Below are 16,034 nucleotides of genomic sequence, written 5' to 3' on the forward strand. Positions count from 1 at the left end.
CCATTCTTTGCTATATTATCCATAATTTGTTATGATCCGCACAGTTGAATGCTTTTGCACAGTCGATAACACAAAGGTAAACATTTTTCTGTTATTCTTTGCTTTCAGCCAAGATAGATCCATCCAACATGAGCAATGATATCCATTGTTCCATGTGCTCTTCTGAATACAGCTTGAGTTTCTGGTAGTTTCCTGTTGATGTACTGCTGCAATGGTTTTTTAATTATCTTCAGCAAAATTTTACTTGTGTGTGATATTAATGAGATTGTTCAATAATTTCCACATTCTCTTGGATCACCTTTCTTTGGAGTGTGCACAAATATGGATCTCTTCCAGTCAGTTGGCCTGGTAGCTATCTTACAAATATCTTGGCATAAATGAATAAGCACCTCCAGTGCTGCATGTGTTTGTTGAAACATCTCATCAGGTATTCCATCACTTCTGGGAGTCGTGTTTTTCAGCATTTCCTTCAGTGTAGCTTGGACTTCTTCTTTCAGTATCATTAGTTCTTGATCATATGCTACCTCCTGAAATAGCTGAACATCGATCAATTCTTTTTGCTCTAACATGTACCCAGACATTTTCAGAGGGTCAGACAGCAGTCTGAATTTGAAGAGAAAAGGTATTCCTTCACTTTTTTTGTGCTCAAATTGACATTCACTTTCCCAAACCTGAAAGAATTTGACTAAGAGTGAGCAAATAAATTTCAACTTTCATGTTTCATCCAGCATTACCATAGTGTATTTGTATGTTTTTGGTTTTTTTTTAATGAATGTAGACTTTGGAGATTATGAGCAGTTTAGAAAGTTTACCATAAGGTTAAAATATATAATGCAGAACATTTCAAAAATTGACAAATGATGTAGTTTAAGGTAAGGAGCTCTGGTGGTGCAGTGGTTAAGGTATTTGGCTGCTAACCAGAATGTTGGCAGTTTGAATCCATAATCTGCTCTATGGAAGAAAAATTGGACAATCTGCAAAGAATTACAGCCTTGGAAACCTAATGGTATGAGTCAGAATGAACTTGATGGCATGAGAGTTCAGTATTTTTTCCCCCCCTTGGAGTTTCAGTTAATTTCACCAGAGGTGTATGTTGTTTTCCAACCTTATATTCAGTTTTAATATTTATACTAACAATATGTTATCTGTATATGTCACAATAAAATGGTCTTTGATTTAAAATACCTTTTGCACAGTACCTAAGGCATTTGACTGCTAATCAGAAGGTTGGCAGTCCAAACCCACCCGCTGCTCCATGGAAGGAAGATGGGGCAATCTACTTTCATAAAGATTTACTGCCTTGGAAAACCAATGGGGGTCTCTATGAGTTGGAATCAACTCAATGACACTAGGTTTTGTTTTTGTTTTTATTTTTGTCAAGAAACATATTTATTCCTCAAGTAACTCAGATGGAAAATGCTTTATGGGATGTTAATACTTATTTCAACTATTTAATAGTCTAATTAGCATCTGTGCATGTTTCAATATTGGGTCATGAAACAGTGAATAAACCAAAACCAAAATGAAACCCACTGTTTTCGAGTGGATTCTGACTCAGAGCAACCCTCAGGACAGAGTAGAACTACCCCATAGGATTTCTAAGGCTACAAATCTTTTTGGCAGCTGACTGCCATGTCTTACCACATCTTTGTCCTCCTGGGGCAGCTGGTGACTTTGAACTGCCCACTTTTCAGTTAGCAGCTGTGTGTTTTAACCATTGAGTCACGAGGGACCCTTTGAATGAACATAAGATTAACTAAATATTTTTATGAGGAAAATATTTTGTGTTTTCTGAAAAAATGTATTTCTAAAATATTTTTTGCATATTAGGTTTTATTTTATTTAAAAAAATATATTGTGCTTTGTGCACAAATTTACAGAGCAGTTTCATTTTACATTCAAAAGTTCATACATATTTTGTTTCATGGCACCAATCACAATCCCCACAATGGTACAGTTCTCCTCCCACCTCTTCTCTTCCCTGTGTCATCCTTACCTATGCATTCCTGTCTGCCTCTCTTTCTCTCCATGCAAACACTGCCCTTCCTATCTCTCACTTTTGACCATTTTAAGGAGTGCATCACTCTGGGGTAGGTCCTCAGGTCTCAGACCTTTCTATTGTTTAGCTGAGAGCTAACCCACTGGTGTGAGTCCAATTCCAGAACAGAAGAGTAACCCAGGGCCACAGTCTCAGGAGTTTCATATTTATACAATATTTTGTTTCACCTTATTTTATAAAATATGCAAATGAGATTATAAGTATTTATTAATTTTAGGTATCCAAATACCAAGCCTTATTATATGAAATAAAAGATGAAAGTACTGTGAAATGTGAATGTAAACTTTACTGTTTTGCTGTCATCTAGTGGTAGTAAAGTATATCAATGATATATACCCACTGTTGTCTAGTCAATTCCAACTCTACAGAACAGAGTAGAACTGCCCCACAGGGTGTCTAAGGCTGTAAATCTTTGTGGAAGCTGACTGACACGTCTTTTTCCTGTGGAGCAGCTGGTGGGTTCCAATCACTGACCTTTTGGTTAGCAGCCAAGCACTTTAGTATCTTTATTTCCAATGCAAAATTGTGGCATTGACCTTTCAAGCATAAACATCAGACTATGATACAAATACAAAATGTCAAGCATCACAGTAATTTTTTTCTAGTCTGACAGCCTTGAATTGACTATTATTCTTTAACATGCATTGTTAACTTACTGATCATATAATACCAACTGGTAAAAGTTACTACAAGTGTTTTAAACTATAAAACATTTAAGAAATAAACATATTTTCAAATAACAAGTTTTGTAGGTTGTTGTTGTTGTTGTTATGTGCCATCGAGTCAAACATGGTTTCCGAGGCAGTATCACTACGGAAGCAGGATTGCCCAACCTTCCTTCTGAGGAGGGCTGGTGGGTTTGAACAACCAGCCGTCTGGTGAGCAGGCAAGTGTCTTAGCCATTATGCTACCAGAGCTCCCAAGTTTTGTACAAAGGACGTTAATTACTATGGCTGCATAATCTTATAGGTCATTTTTCTGTGCACTCAATAAAAGCTAGAATATGTCATTTGTCAACCTATCCTAAAAATCCTATCTATGTGAGGCCTTCCCACAGTCACCCAGCCTGAAGTCTACCATTTTAAACCATAAATATTAGGATTTCCACGTGTGCAAAGTCTTATGATCAAATTAGATCACAAACAAAATCTAGATAAAAATGTTTTAAATACATATTCCAGACAATAATTAATATTTTTACTACACAAATATCTCTAAAATAAATAAGGAAAGAAATATTCTTGAGGTTCCAATAGGAAATTTGGCAAACGTGATTATAGGAAGAAACAGAAATAGTCCATAAAACCATCTCTCTTTTCCAGTAACCAGACATCTTATGTTCTATTATAAGGATGTAGTGGAACACCCTTTTTTGAGATCAGTTTGATAGTGAAACTACCCTTTGACTCAGTAGTCCCAATATTATAGATCCATCATGAGGACAGACTGTACAGATGCCAAAGGGGCAAGGAAATGGCATCTTCTGACCTCCTCTAACCTCACAAGAGGAAGATAGAATCACCATCAGCAACCCAAGGCCTGCATCTATGAGGCTAGACATGCCACCACCTTCCAGCCCTCTTACTAACCTTGATACCAACCGTTCCTTCTGTGGCACCCACCACCTCTCTGCTGGGTTCTATAATTTGCTGCAGTGTCCACACAGAACTCACAGATTTGGGGGTTTATTAGAGAAGCAACAGGCTACAATTCAAGTTCAGGGACGCGCTCAGTCTCTCGCAGCTGGCCATCTCACTCAGCAGCCAGCAGTCTCTCTGTCTCTCAGTAGCATATCTGTCTCTCAATAGTGTGTGTCTCTCTCATGGTTCTCTCTCTCTCAGCAAATGCATCTCTCTCATCAGCACATCTCTCAGCTGGCAGGGAGAGATTCCTTCTGCCTCTAGGAGGGTTCTTTTTGATCCTGGCAGAGTGGCAAACTAACAAATCCCAACATCAGAATTCTGTACACCTGAGAGAGAGAGTGAAATTCCAGAAGATTGGTTCCTGCCACTCCAACAGAAATATATTAGGTGGATAACTTTAACAATCATGGCAAAGGAGGAGTTACAAAGACTATGGCTAGAAATGCCATACCATGTAATTTACTACACCACAACAGGTCAAAAGTTGCTTACTATGTTTACCAATGAATTTCTTTTTATAGGGAATAATCTTTGGAGTGTGTTTAAATCATGATACTTTTAAATGATATAATTTTAGGAAGTCATTACCATATATATTAGAAAACATTAAATGTGTTTTCCAATAATATATAATGACTTTACAGGAGCTCTGGTAGTGTAGCGCCTAAAGCATTTGACTGCTAACCAGAAGGCTGGAGGTTCACACCCACCAGCCACTCCTCTGAAGGAAGATTGGGCAATCTACTTCCATAGTGATACCACCTCAGAAATCCAAGAAGGGGTTTCTGTGAGTCAGATCTGACTCGATGGCAGTGAGTTTTTGTTTTTTTTTTAATTTATTTTTACTAATTTGTTTACTTTGTACTTTCTCTATGCTGAATATAGATTTCATAATTAGAACACTTAGTTTTTTAAAAGCAGAGATGTTGGTGAAGTCAAGGAAAATGTTTAATGAGGATAGGTTATAACTTTCAAGTGTTGGCTATTAATTTCAGATGCAAATTAGAATAGATCAGTTAAACATAACATGAAAAATTTAACTGACTTCTAAGAACCAGTAGATCTACCATATTATTTTCTGTGTTTTTCTGAATTTTTCCTTCTTTATTCTCTAGTTTTCAAAGGAAGGAAAGAAGAATTTGTTGAAATGCCAGCTGATTGACTATGTTCATTTGAGGTCAATAATGATCATTTGATGAAATTCTGAAAATTTCAATCTATTCTTTTTCACTTGACTACATAGAAAGTAGTTGATAGAGCAGTTAACCTATGACTATCTTTCCTTGAGTCTCAAATTTTAACCTACTTGAATTTTAATTTTCTACTGCCTACATTTACAGTGTGGCTGTGGTGGCACAGTGGTTAAGGCATTCTCCTGCTAACCAAAAGGTTGGCATTTCAAACCCACCAGCTGCTCCTTGGGAGGAAGATGAGGCAGTCTGCTTCCATAACAATTTACAACCTTGAAAATTCTGTGGGAAAGACCTAATCTGTCCTGTAAGGTCACTATGAGTTGGAATCAACTTGATGGCAGTGTTTTTTTTTTTTTTAATATATATATACATATATATATTTCCAGCATCATGTGAACATTCTTTAAGAGCAAAAGCAGCAGATACAAGATGGATGGAAGTTAAAATAAATGAATGAATAGAACATCTCTGAAACATTCTGTTACAAAGATTCTTGGGTTTTCTGCCCACTGATGTGATGCTATTAACTGGTAGTATATTCCTCCCACTTAACCATGGCTAGCTGAGATGAGAGGGTTCAGATGAGATAAGGAAAAAAAAACAAAAAAACCACAGCTGCCTGTCTCCATGACAACAACAATAACAAATATTAACTTGAGATGCAACCCTCTTTTGATTGTAGGCAAGCATAACAGAAATATCAACTTGAAATACACTGTTTTGAAAGGCTTCATTAACTGTTACGAAATGCTTCATTAATTTCATTAACTTGACTATAACTACTCTTCCAAAACATGTCTTTCCTGTTTTCTATACATGGCCAGGATGTCCAAATTTAAGAAAGAGTGAAAAATAAAACATTTAGTAACAGCAGCAATGCTGTATCAATAGCACTTTTCCACAACCAATTTTCCCCATGCAAACATGCAACAAACTTCCAGTGGTGTGAGTGCCTTGGTTTGGCAAATCCTTATTTATATATGCAATAATCATACATAAAATGTAGTACACAGCAGGCTAACAGCACACATTAAGTGCTGATTATTGCTATTAAACTTCAGGCTATATACACATATTAATACTTCCTTAACTTATCTTCTAGCAAAGGAGGCTCTTCACCAAAACTCTCAATGTAAGGAGATTGTGAGTAATAATCCGGGTAGAAGGCTGGTTGAAAACACTGTCCTGTGGAATCTGGTGTGAGCATCTCCGGTGGAACCAAAGAGGCAGGCTGGGGCTGCTCAGATGCTTCTTGTCTAAGGGAATACAAAAAACAAGAAACTGGCATTCACACATCCGAGAAAGGAATCTATGACAAGTCAAGGAAGGAGTGTAAAATGTTCCCTTTCATAAATTCACACAGCATTTACTCATGAGTATTTACCCATGAGAGAAATAAATTGCTTAAAACTTAATTTTAATCAAGAAAGAGAATGTGTAGGTAGAAATTGTTGAATTGGTGTACGTTATGCTGTGTAATATTCTCATAAACAAGAAATAAATTATTAAAAGAAAGAAAGTGAACTATCTGTCCAAGCAACAGCTTCTGTAAAGACAATCTATACCAACTAATGTTTATTGACCATATAGAATGTACTGGATATTTTCCCTGTGTTTTCTCACTTAATCAAACTCTGTAACGTAAGGCACTTGGCTGCTAACCAGAAGGCTGGCAGTTCAAACCCGCCAGCCACTCTTTGGAAGGAAGACAGGGCAATCTATTTCCATAGTGATACCTCGTCGGAAACTCAAGGAGGGGCCTCTATGAGTCGGATCCAACTTGATGGCAGTGAGGGTTTTTGTTGTTGTTGTTGTTATTTTTTTATTTTTGGTTCTGTAAGGTTAAAACTATTTTTAATCCTATTTTATAGCAAAAGAAAAAAAAAAAAAGGTTCACAGAAATAGGTTGAACATGACTTGCCCAATATTGCACAATAAAATTGCTGGTGTTGGACTCCAAATTGAAGTTTTCTAAGCAGGGCACTGCCCCTGCATGATGTTGCTTTTTCAATGACTATCAGGGGCAATCTCTAATCATGACAGCCCCTATAAATTGGTGGGAGCCACATGAAAAACCACAATTTTAATGTTAAGGTAAATTCTCAGAAAAAATAAATACATAATCTGATTGTTGTCCATAAATAAATTTACTTTCCAGTTCTGGTCCTTCCCAGACAAATCATTGTCAATCTTTTTATCTATGCTAAATGTAATTCACAACTGGCTTTAGCGTCCCTCCTATGCAACGTGCATTTTAGTTTCAATACCTCATTGACCATGTTCTTGTTTGTTTGTTTGTTTTTAATTTTACCTTTTGTGTATGAAAGTTGAAAAACAAAAATCTTTGTAAATAACTTCTTGCTAGAGCTAGAGAATGGAAGAAAGAAAAGTGATGTTTGAATGTGAAGTTATTTCTTCATTTTAAACAGTTTTTACCTGGAGAAAGGAAAAGAGACATAAGGAGTTTTCCATAAATACATTAACATTTCTTTCACTTAAGTCCCTTCAGGTAAGCTGAAAATACAGTTCAAGCTTCTGAACTTTATAGCTTGCTGCCATTACATTACGCTAAAATACTTAGATACTATCCTTCCAACATTAATATGAGGGGAAGATTTATAAGATTCCCATTCTTCTTTGTTTGTATAAATCTGATAAGGAAAATAATATATTTTGGAAAATAAAGCTATGAGATATTGTGAGATATATTCCTTGACCATTCACTAACTCAGTCATAAGCACACTGAAGTCAGGGGCCTGGTGTAATATTTCTTGAATCCTCACAGTGTATTACCAATTACAGTTATTATTCTTTAAGTTATATGACCTAACTCTCTGTAGTGGTTATGTTTTTGTGTCAACTTGGCTGGGCCTGGTTTAGTGGCTGGGCAGCTGGATGTAGTATTCCCCATGATGAGACTGGTAATCAACTCCATGGTGGAATCTACTGGGAGCAGCTGAGTAGCTGCCTTTGGGTATGTGGTCTGTTTCCTGTATATAAGGAGAAGCTTTGAGAATGGTCTCTAGCCTACGGCACTCTTGGACCCTGCTTGTGGCCATGTCATTGCTCAGCAGCCTTCCATGCTCTGCCGACCTTGGGACTTACAATGGACTTAAGTTAATGGCCTGCTGTGTGGTTTGGTAACATCAGGACTGTGCCTTTTTACTTATCAACCTTGGGGCTTCTCAACCTCAGCGGCCAGCAGCTGTCTGAGTGAAGAAACTCCCCTAGCTCCAGTGGGCCGGGAGCAGGAGGCAGAGCTGGACCCCAAGGTTGAGGGGCTTTCACGCAGCCCCTAGAGCCTTGACACTTTGAACTTGGACTTAAAGCTTCCAAATTGTAAGAATAAACTACTGTTTGTTAAGACCATCCATTTGTGGTATATTCTTGTCAGAGCAGCACTAGGTAACCAGAACACTCTCTTTTCTCTTCTTCCAGCAAAGGAGGTACATTATCAAAACTACAATCAGAAACAAATGATACATAAAAATATGAACTGGATTATGGTTGACAAAATGCCACTGGATATGTATTTTTTTTTTCTTTTAATGTAAGCATTTCTAGAAGAATGAAAGAGAACAAATAAAGGTGACTCAACAGATCAGGGTCTACACAAGACTATGTCACTGACATAGTGGCCCAGCTCTCCGTAACCAATGCCCAGGTTCTCCTAGCCAGGCTTAATAAAGCATAAGGAAAAATTAACTTTCTCAAGTATTGTCTGCTGAGCAACCTCTCTGCATGAGGGGACTTAGCATGCATGGTTACTTTGACTCAGCTTCCTTCTCCTCCTCCCTAAAAAAAAAATTACATTTTAACAGAGAAGAAAATTTTCTTAAAATCTGCCTATCTCCAGCCAAACCCTGTCCCTTACTCTTTCCTCCATTCCTCTCTGCTCCTCATCCAGAAAACTTTTATCAGGAGCTTGTCCTCTGTTGGCAGACCTGGTGGCATAGTGCCCAATGCATTTGACTGCTAACCAGAAGGCTGGCGTTTCAAAGCCACCAGCCACTCCTCAGAAGGAAGACTGGGTAATCTACTTCTGTAGAGATACTGCCTCAGAAACCCGAGGAGGGGTCGCTATGAGTCTAGTGGGATTCAACTTGACGGCATTGAGTTTTTTTTTTTTTTGGTTGTCCTCTGTTGTTCTAGATAGTGACAAAATATTAAAATTCCCCCATCGTTTACTTAAGAGAGTATAATTTTAAAATGCATCCCATAATCGATACCCAAAATCCTTCTAACTCCCAAATCCATCAAAATTTGCCATACACATTCTGTATGATTCTCTAATATAAATAAAATTTTGTTATAACATTTGGCTTTATACACAGATGCTAACATTTGACACATTTCAATGAAGAAAACCCAATCAAAACCAAAATAATAGTATAATTAGTCCCCAGTCCCAATATAGCAAAGTCCATAATTTCTACGAACAACCATATATTTTTTTAATGAAAATACATACAACAAAACTTAGAGTAATTCAACAATTTCTACATGAGCAATTCAGTGGTATTGATCACACCCATCAAGAACCACCATAATTTTGACCATATTTCTCAAACCTACATACCAACTCTGGATGGCTATGCCACTGAAGTTCTCTCAGATTCTTCATGGTATCTTTCAAACTTATAATATCCATTTGTAAAAAAAATAATTCAGAGCCAATGGGACTAGATATATACTAATTCCTCTGCTAAGCCTACAGTCCTAATTTATTAACCTACTAAAGGCCACTGTATGAGCCTGATTAGTATCCCTGTTACTCAGAATGTTGAGGTTAAATCATGTATCTACATCCCTGCACAGCAATGGGAGTTTTGCAAGGTATACCAACAAAATATTTCTCATCTCATGGATCACACAGCATTTTCATGAGCTCTATAATGAGACACTGACATAATGATGATTTCAAACCTGGTGCATTATTTCAGATGGGGAAAAAAAAAGTCAACTGAATTACACCATCACCCCCCAAAAGAAAAAAAAAAAAAACCACTGGACTCTTAACTATAGGGTTTACATGTTAGCTTTGTCAGAGAATGTTTCCTCTTCCCATAAAAATAATGCCAAGCAAATGTAAGGTTGACTAATAAAGGCTCCTTTAGAATGATCAGCAAAATTCTTGGCCATATTTCCCTTCTTCGACTTCCCAACTCTGTAACACCTAGAATGATAGCCAATGGTAGGATTTCTCTTGAGTCTAGTAGAGAAGTTAGAGACACTGGCCTCTGGAGTCAAACTACCTGGGTTCAAATTCCAGTTTTTTTCTATGTAAGTAAGTCAAACTGAGCCAAAAAAATCAGGCACTCAAAGTGCCCTTCGTGAGACCATATTGTAAAAGAAGCTCCATGCTAGTGTGGTTTAGGAAAAGAGGAAGGAAAGCACTGGCTTGTGGAGCATTCCCAGCTCCTGGCCGTTCCATGGGGAAGACAGTGACGTCATTCACTATGCTTTGAAATACTAGAGGAAGGTCAGATCCGGGGGTTCAGAAAACATGATGACCCAGTATTGGTCTGTTAAATTCTTACTAAAATATTCAAAAGGAGTTTTTTAGTTGTTCTTGCCTCTGCAATATGTATTCCTTTCTCCAAATAATTTGAATAGATATCTTACTTACAAAAACTGGAAAAATATAGTAGAAAATATAGCTTACATAACTGGCTACAGGAGGGGTTGGAAATAAACCCTATGCCCTGGTGGCACAATGGTTAAGCACTCGGCTGTTAACCGAAAGGTCGGAAGTTTGAACCCTCCAGCCGTTCCTCAAGAGAAAGATGTGGCAGTGTGCTTCCATAAAGATTTACAGCCTTGAAAGCCATATGCAGCAGTTTTACTTTGTCTACGGGGAATCACAAGATGGACTTCTGGTGGTGTAATGAATAAGACATTTTGTTGCTAATCAGAAGGTCAGTGGTTCAATTGCACCAGCTGCTCCGCTAGAAGAAGATGAGGCAATCTACTTTCACATAGATTTACAGCCTTGAAATCTAGTGGGGGTCACCATGAGTAGGAATCAACTAGATGGCAGTGTGTACAGACTCACTAAGGAGTTTGTGTGGCACTGTGGCTAAAGCATTGGGCTGCTAACCAAAACATCAGCGGTAGGAACCCACCAGGTGTTCTGTGAGAGGAAGATGAGGCAGTCTGCTTCCATAAAGATTTGCAGCCTTGGAAACTAGATGAGGCAGTTTGACTCTGTCCTATAGGGTTGCTATGAGTCTCAAAGGACTCCTAGGCAGTGGGTTGTGTATGGGCTCACTGCTACTCAGAATCAACTGCAGCAGTGAGTTTGGTTTTGTGGTTTTTTTAATGACTGGATATTTATCTTTTTGAGTTTTTGTTGCTTTGTTTTAAATGAAAATTCCCTTCCTTGTTTATTCTAAAATAAGACTTCTTGTTTTAAAATATAAATATATTCATTGCCTTAGTAGGCACAATCAACCAGCTTTCAGATCAGTATGCCATTGAGCTGAATAAGCTTTTTTTTTAAAAAAAAAAAAAAAAAAAGCTATAACATATCTAGGGAAGAGAGAAAGAGATTGATTGATTGATTGTCGCTATCTTCTGGAATCCTATGTCTTTTGCCAGGATGATAATAAGCACCTTATTCTGATTTGAGATATATTTTAATTGACACTATTCACTGTATGAATAAAAGATCAAATCTCTGGAGTTCATTTGATGTACACTGGTAAACCACTGACCTGACTCTATGTTTTATGTACCTCATAAAACTATCACAGCTAATGTGCCTTCTACTAATTCCTGAGACATGCAGTGTGGATTGGAATTTAAATGTTAGCACATCCAAACCAGGGCTTGGATTTAAATGTTAACCATCTGAGGCAGGCTAGGCCATCAACCGGATAAAACATAATCATGAGTTTTCTTCATTCGGAAATTAATTTCCTTCTCTCTATCATCTTGATTTCCGGGCACGGCTAATATGTGCAAACAAATGGAGAAAGCAAATTGGGGCAGATAGGCTGGGGAAATAAGGCTGTGGTCCACAAGTCCTCCTTAAGGAGAAAGCTTTGTCTCTTACTGAGCTTTCCTCAGTTTAGTCTGAAAATGTAGCCTGCAGCTGCTACCCAAATGCTTATCCCATTTGGAGAAGAGAATAGAAAAAAGAAACAGAAGGTTCAAGGCAGATGGTTCCTTTCTACAAAACAAGGGCAGAACAGAGCTCAAACATCCCATTAGGTAACTCTCATGGTGGATTGTGTATTTTGAGTGACCACACTGTAATACTGTAATGCACACACATTTTTTCTGCTTCATATATTTTTCTGTTGCTTCTTGACCTAGATAACTTCTTTCAGAATATAAATCATAAATGAAATAGAATGAAATTATCTTCCTCTTGCTGGATTCTGCAATGATTGATCTCATTCTACATAGCCTTATCATTTCTCTAATTTTTCCATAGAAATTTAATAGCATTTTAATTTGCTTAGTGGTACATATAGAGTGATTGTTTTTCACTTCAAGAAATACTTAAGGCATTAAGCCTAATGCTGGAGAGGAGAGGATAGGGATGAAAATGAGATAGAATCCCAGATGGTTTACTTGGCCAATTTAAAGAGCAAAATATTCCATTATCTTTCCCTACCCATATACAGTAGTGGTTCAATAAGTGCAGCTAGGAAACAGCTTGTGAATTCAGCCTCTATCGGCTTATGTCTGCAGGGGTAATTGTTCAATGAAAATAGTGTCCAAATTTTTCTGGGTATTGATGGAACAGAAGACTCCCAATGCCTGTTGTATTTATTTTGTCTTTTCTTCCTTCCATCTGAAGCTCTTTCAATACTTTTCTGGGATAAAAAATAAATATTGTTGTTAGGTGATTTTGAGTTGGTTTCAACTCATAGTGACACTATGAACAACAGACCAAAACAGGGCCCAGTCCTGCACCATCCTCACAATCCTTACCATGCTTGAGCCCATCACTGCAGCCACTGTGCCAATCCGTCCCATTGAGGATCTTCCCCTTTTTTTGCTGGCCCTCGACTTTACCAAGCATGATATTCTTCTCCAGGGATCAGTCCCTTCTGACAACATGACCAAAGTCTGAGAGACAAAATCTGGCCTTTCACCCTTCTAAAGAACATTCTGGGTGTACTTCCTCCAAGACAGATTTGTTTGTTCTTCTGGCAATCTATGGTACATTCAATAATCTTTGGCAACACTACAATTCAAATGCCTCAGTTGTTGTTGTTGTTGTTGTTATGTGCCGTTGAGTTGGCCCCGACTCATAGCAACCCCTCCTTGGGTGTCCAAGGCATTATCACTATGGAAGTAGACTTCCCAACCTTCCTTCCATCAACTCTTCTTAGGTCTTCTTTATTCATTGTGCAGCTTTCACATGCACATGAGGTGTCTGAAAATATCATGGCTTGGATCAGGCAGACTTTAGTATTCAAAGTGACATCTTTGCTCTTTGACACATTAAAGAAGTCTTTTGCAACAAATCTGCCCAGTGCAATACAATGTCTGATTTCTTGACAGCTGCTTCCATGAGTGTTGATTATGGATCCAAACAAAATGAAATTTTTGACCATTTCAATCTTTTCTCCATTTATCATGAGGTTGCTTATTGGTCCAGTTGTGAAGACTTTTGCTTTCTTTAAATAAGCTTTGATAATTAATGAATTTGATATATTTGTTAAAAGGTTATAACAAATAGACCCATTGGGATAGTACAGTGACCACATGTCTAAGTTTTCTTAAGATGGTTCTATGCCTATTGTCCCAACTTTACTATTAATAGTACCCATTTTATTCTTAAAAATGTTTGGTCTGACAATAAATTATATGCCCATCCTAGCACAGGCCTAATCAAAGAATCTTAGGCTACAATCATAGCCCCATTTTTTAATTACCTGTGTGATCTTAGGAAAGTTCTTAATTTCTCTGTGTCCTATGTTTGTTTCTCATATCTAAAACAGATATAATAAAAAGTACCACCTACCTTACAGACTTGTTTAGGGGATGCAGTCAGTTAATTTATATAAATGTCAGAACGATTCCTAACACATAGTAAGTGTTCAATGTTCATTATGAAAGTTGAAGGGCCTTACTGTCTCAAAGTCCACTAAACCAGATCTACCACACAACATCCAAGAATAACCAAATAAAAACAATTTAGTTATTTTAGGCAACAAAGTTTCAATTGCTTTTGCAAACTATAGTTATATGAATAAACAGCTTTTATATAGTGGTTTTACCTTAACATGCTTCCTGTCCATTATTACAATTGTACTTCATGACAGTTCCATGGAGTATGTATTATTAATATCTTTATTTCTTAGATTTTGACACTCAGAAAAATTGTCTTTCTCAATGTCACAAAGACAACAAATGCCAGAGCCAGAACTAGAAACAAATTCTTCTCAATCTAAATTCCATGTTTTTTTTTTCTACTAGTAAAGGACAAATAGTAAATTCTTAATAAGTTTTTGAATGAAAATAAGTTGAATGTTCAAATGAAAGAATTCATTTTAAAATGTGTTTATCTTTATTCCTTCATAGCACTTTTCATACTGTATTATAATTGCACATTTAACTGATTATTTCCTCGACATGAATTCCTAAATTTTATGAAAAAAAAAAAAAGACCATGGATTTACTCTTTATCTTGGATTTGTAGCACTGCCAAAGGGGCAAGGTGGTTGCATCTTCTGGCCTCCCCTAATCCCACAAGAGGAAGACAGAATCACCATCAATAGTCCAAGGTCTATTCCTGTGAGGCCAGACATGCTGCCTCCCTCCAGGCCTTTCATCAACCCTGACACCAACCATTCCTCCCATAGCACCCACCATCTCTCTGCTGGGTTTGATAATTTGCTGCAGTGGCCGCACAGAACTCATAGATTATGGGGTTTATTATGGAAGCACCAGGCTACAATCCAAGTTCAGGAACAATGCTCAGTCTCTTTCAGCCTGTCGTCTCTCAGCCAACAATCTCTCTCAGTCCCTCTCCCAGCAGTGCGTAGTTCTTGGTGTCTCTCTCTCAGCAGCATGTATCTCTCAGGAGAACATTTCTCTCAGCACGTCTTTCTCAGCCAGCAGTCAGAGAGACCTTTTCTGCCTCTAGAAGGGGTCCTTTTGAGCTGGCAGAGTGACCATTATCCAATCCCAACATCAGAATTCTAAACACCTGAGAGACAGCAAACTTCTCAGAAAATTACTTTGTGCTGCTCCCAACAGAAATACCCCAGGGGGATAACTTTAACAATTAGTTGCTCACAGCAAATTCTACCACAGGGTTTACAAAGACATGGATAGAAAAGCCACGCTATGTAATTTACTGCATTGCAAGTACCTTTCCTAATTCTTGACACAAAGGTAGAAACTCAACAAATGCTAATAAAGTTAAATGAATTCTGTTTCTTAAGCAGTGTCCTAGAGTGCAATCAAGTAAAATGCCCAGTGCCTGCATGCATCCTCCCTATTAAGTGTTATTCTGAAAGAGAAAAACAAGCCATTCACCTGTAAATGAACCTGAGGTGATAAAGGTGTTCATGGATGATTGAATTAATATATCCGTCCTTCCTGACATTTCTTCTTAAGCTCTTCAGTGAAGCATGCTAGCAAGAGCTTTTTGCTCCCCCCTGGGAAACTCTACCTACTGAAAATGTCATATTATAATGACTTCTTTATGAGAGCATATTTCCCTGGGTTTTTTTGTTTTTTTTTTAAAAAGTACTTACTTTCTAGATCCATGAAGATAATCATCACAAATCTGCTCCTGATTATCAATGGTATAATTAGATTGATAAAAGTCAAACTGTCCCAAGTTTGACATTCTGAAAAATAAGAGAAGTATTTTTCACTTATAAAATTATGAGTCAAGAAAGATACTTTTGAGATATTTACAAAGATTAATTGGTAAAATTTTTGGCTGATTCCTACCAGGGAATAAGCTATTTTTTTGAGGGGTAAATTAAGTGTAAAAGTAGGGGAAGGGTATGAAAATATATGATAGAATGTCACTTAAAAATCTGCATTGGAGTCGGGGCAAGATGGCAGACTAGGCAGAAGGATTGCACAGACCCTCTTCAACAAAGAAAAGGGAAACCAATTAACACAGACACAGAAGATAATCTTGGACCCCTGAGCCTTGA

General features: G+C 37.5%; 1 protein-coding gene across 1 annotated transcript in view; it reads right to left on the bottom strand.

Moving 5' to 3' along the window:
- The window catches only part of YIPF7 (Yip1 domain family member 7), a 46,740-nt gene extending 31,025 nt beyond the window's left edge, over nt 1-15,715 (bottom strand). The window contains exons 1-2 of the mRNA XM_007957778.1: nt 15,621-15,715; nt 5,993-6,151 (exon numbers count right to left, since the gene is read on the bottom strand). Of these exons, the coding sequence (XP_007955969.1) occupies nt 5,993-6,151; nt 15,621-15,715 (254 nt within the window). The remainder of the gene's footprint in view (nt 1-5,992; nt 6,152-15,620) is intronic.
- Between the last annotated feature and the right edge of the window lie 319 nt (nt 15,716-16,034).

This window comes from Orycteropus afer, unplaced genomic scaffold, assembly GCF_000298275.1.
Source record: "Orycteropus afer afer isolate SDZICR_OR568_19922 unplaced genomic scaffold, OryAfe1.0 scaffold00795, whole genome shotgun sequence".
Lineage (NCBI taxonomy): Eukaryota > Metazoa > Chordata > Mammalia > Tubulidentata > Orycteropodidae > Orycteropus > Orycteropus afer.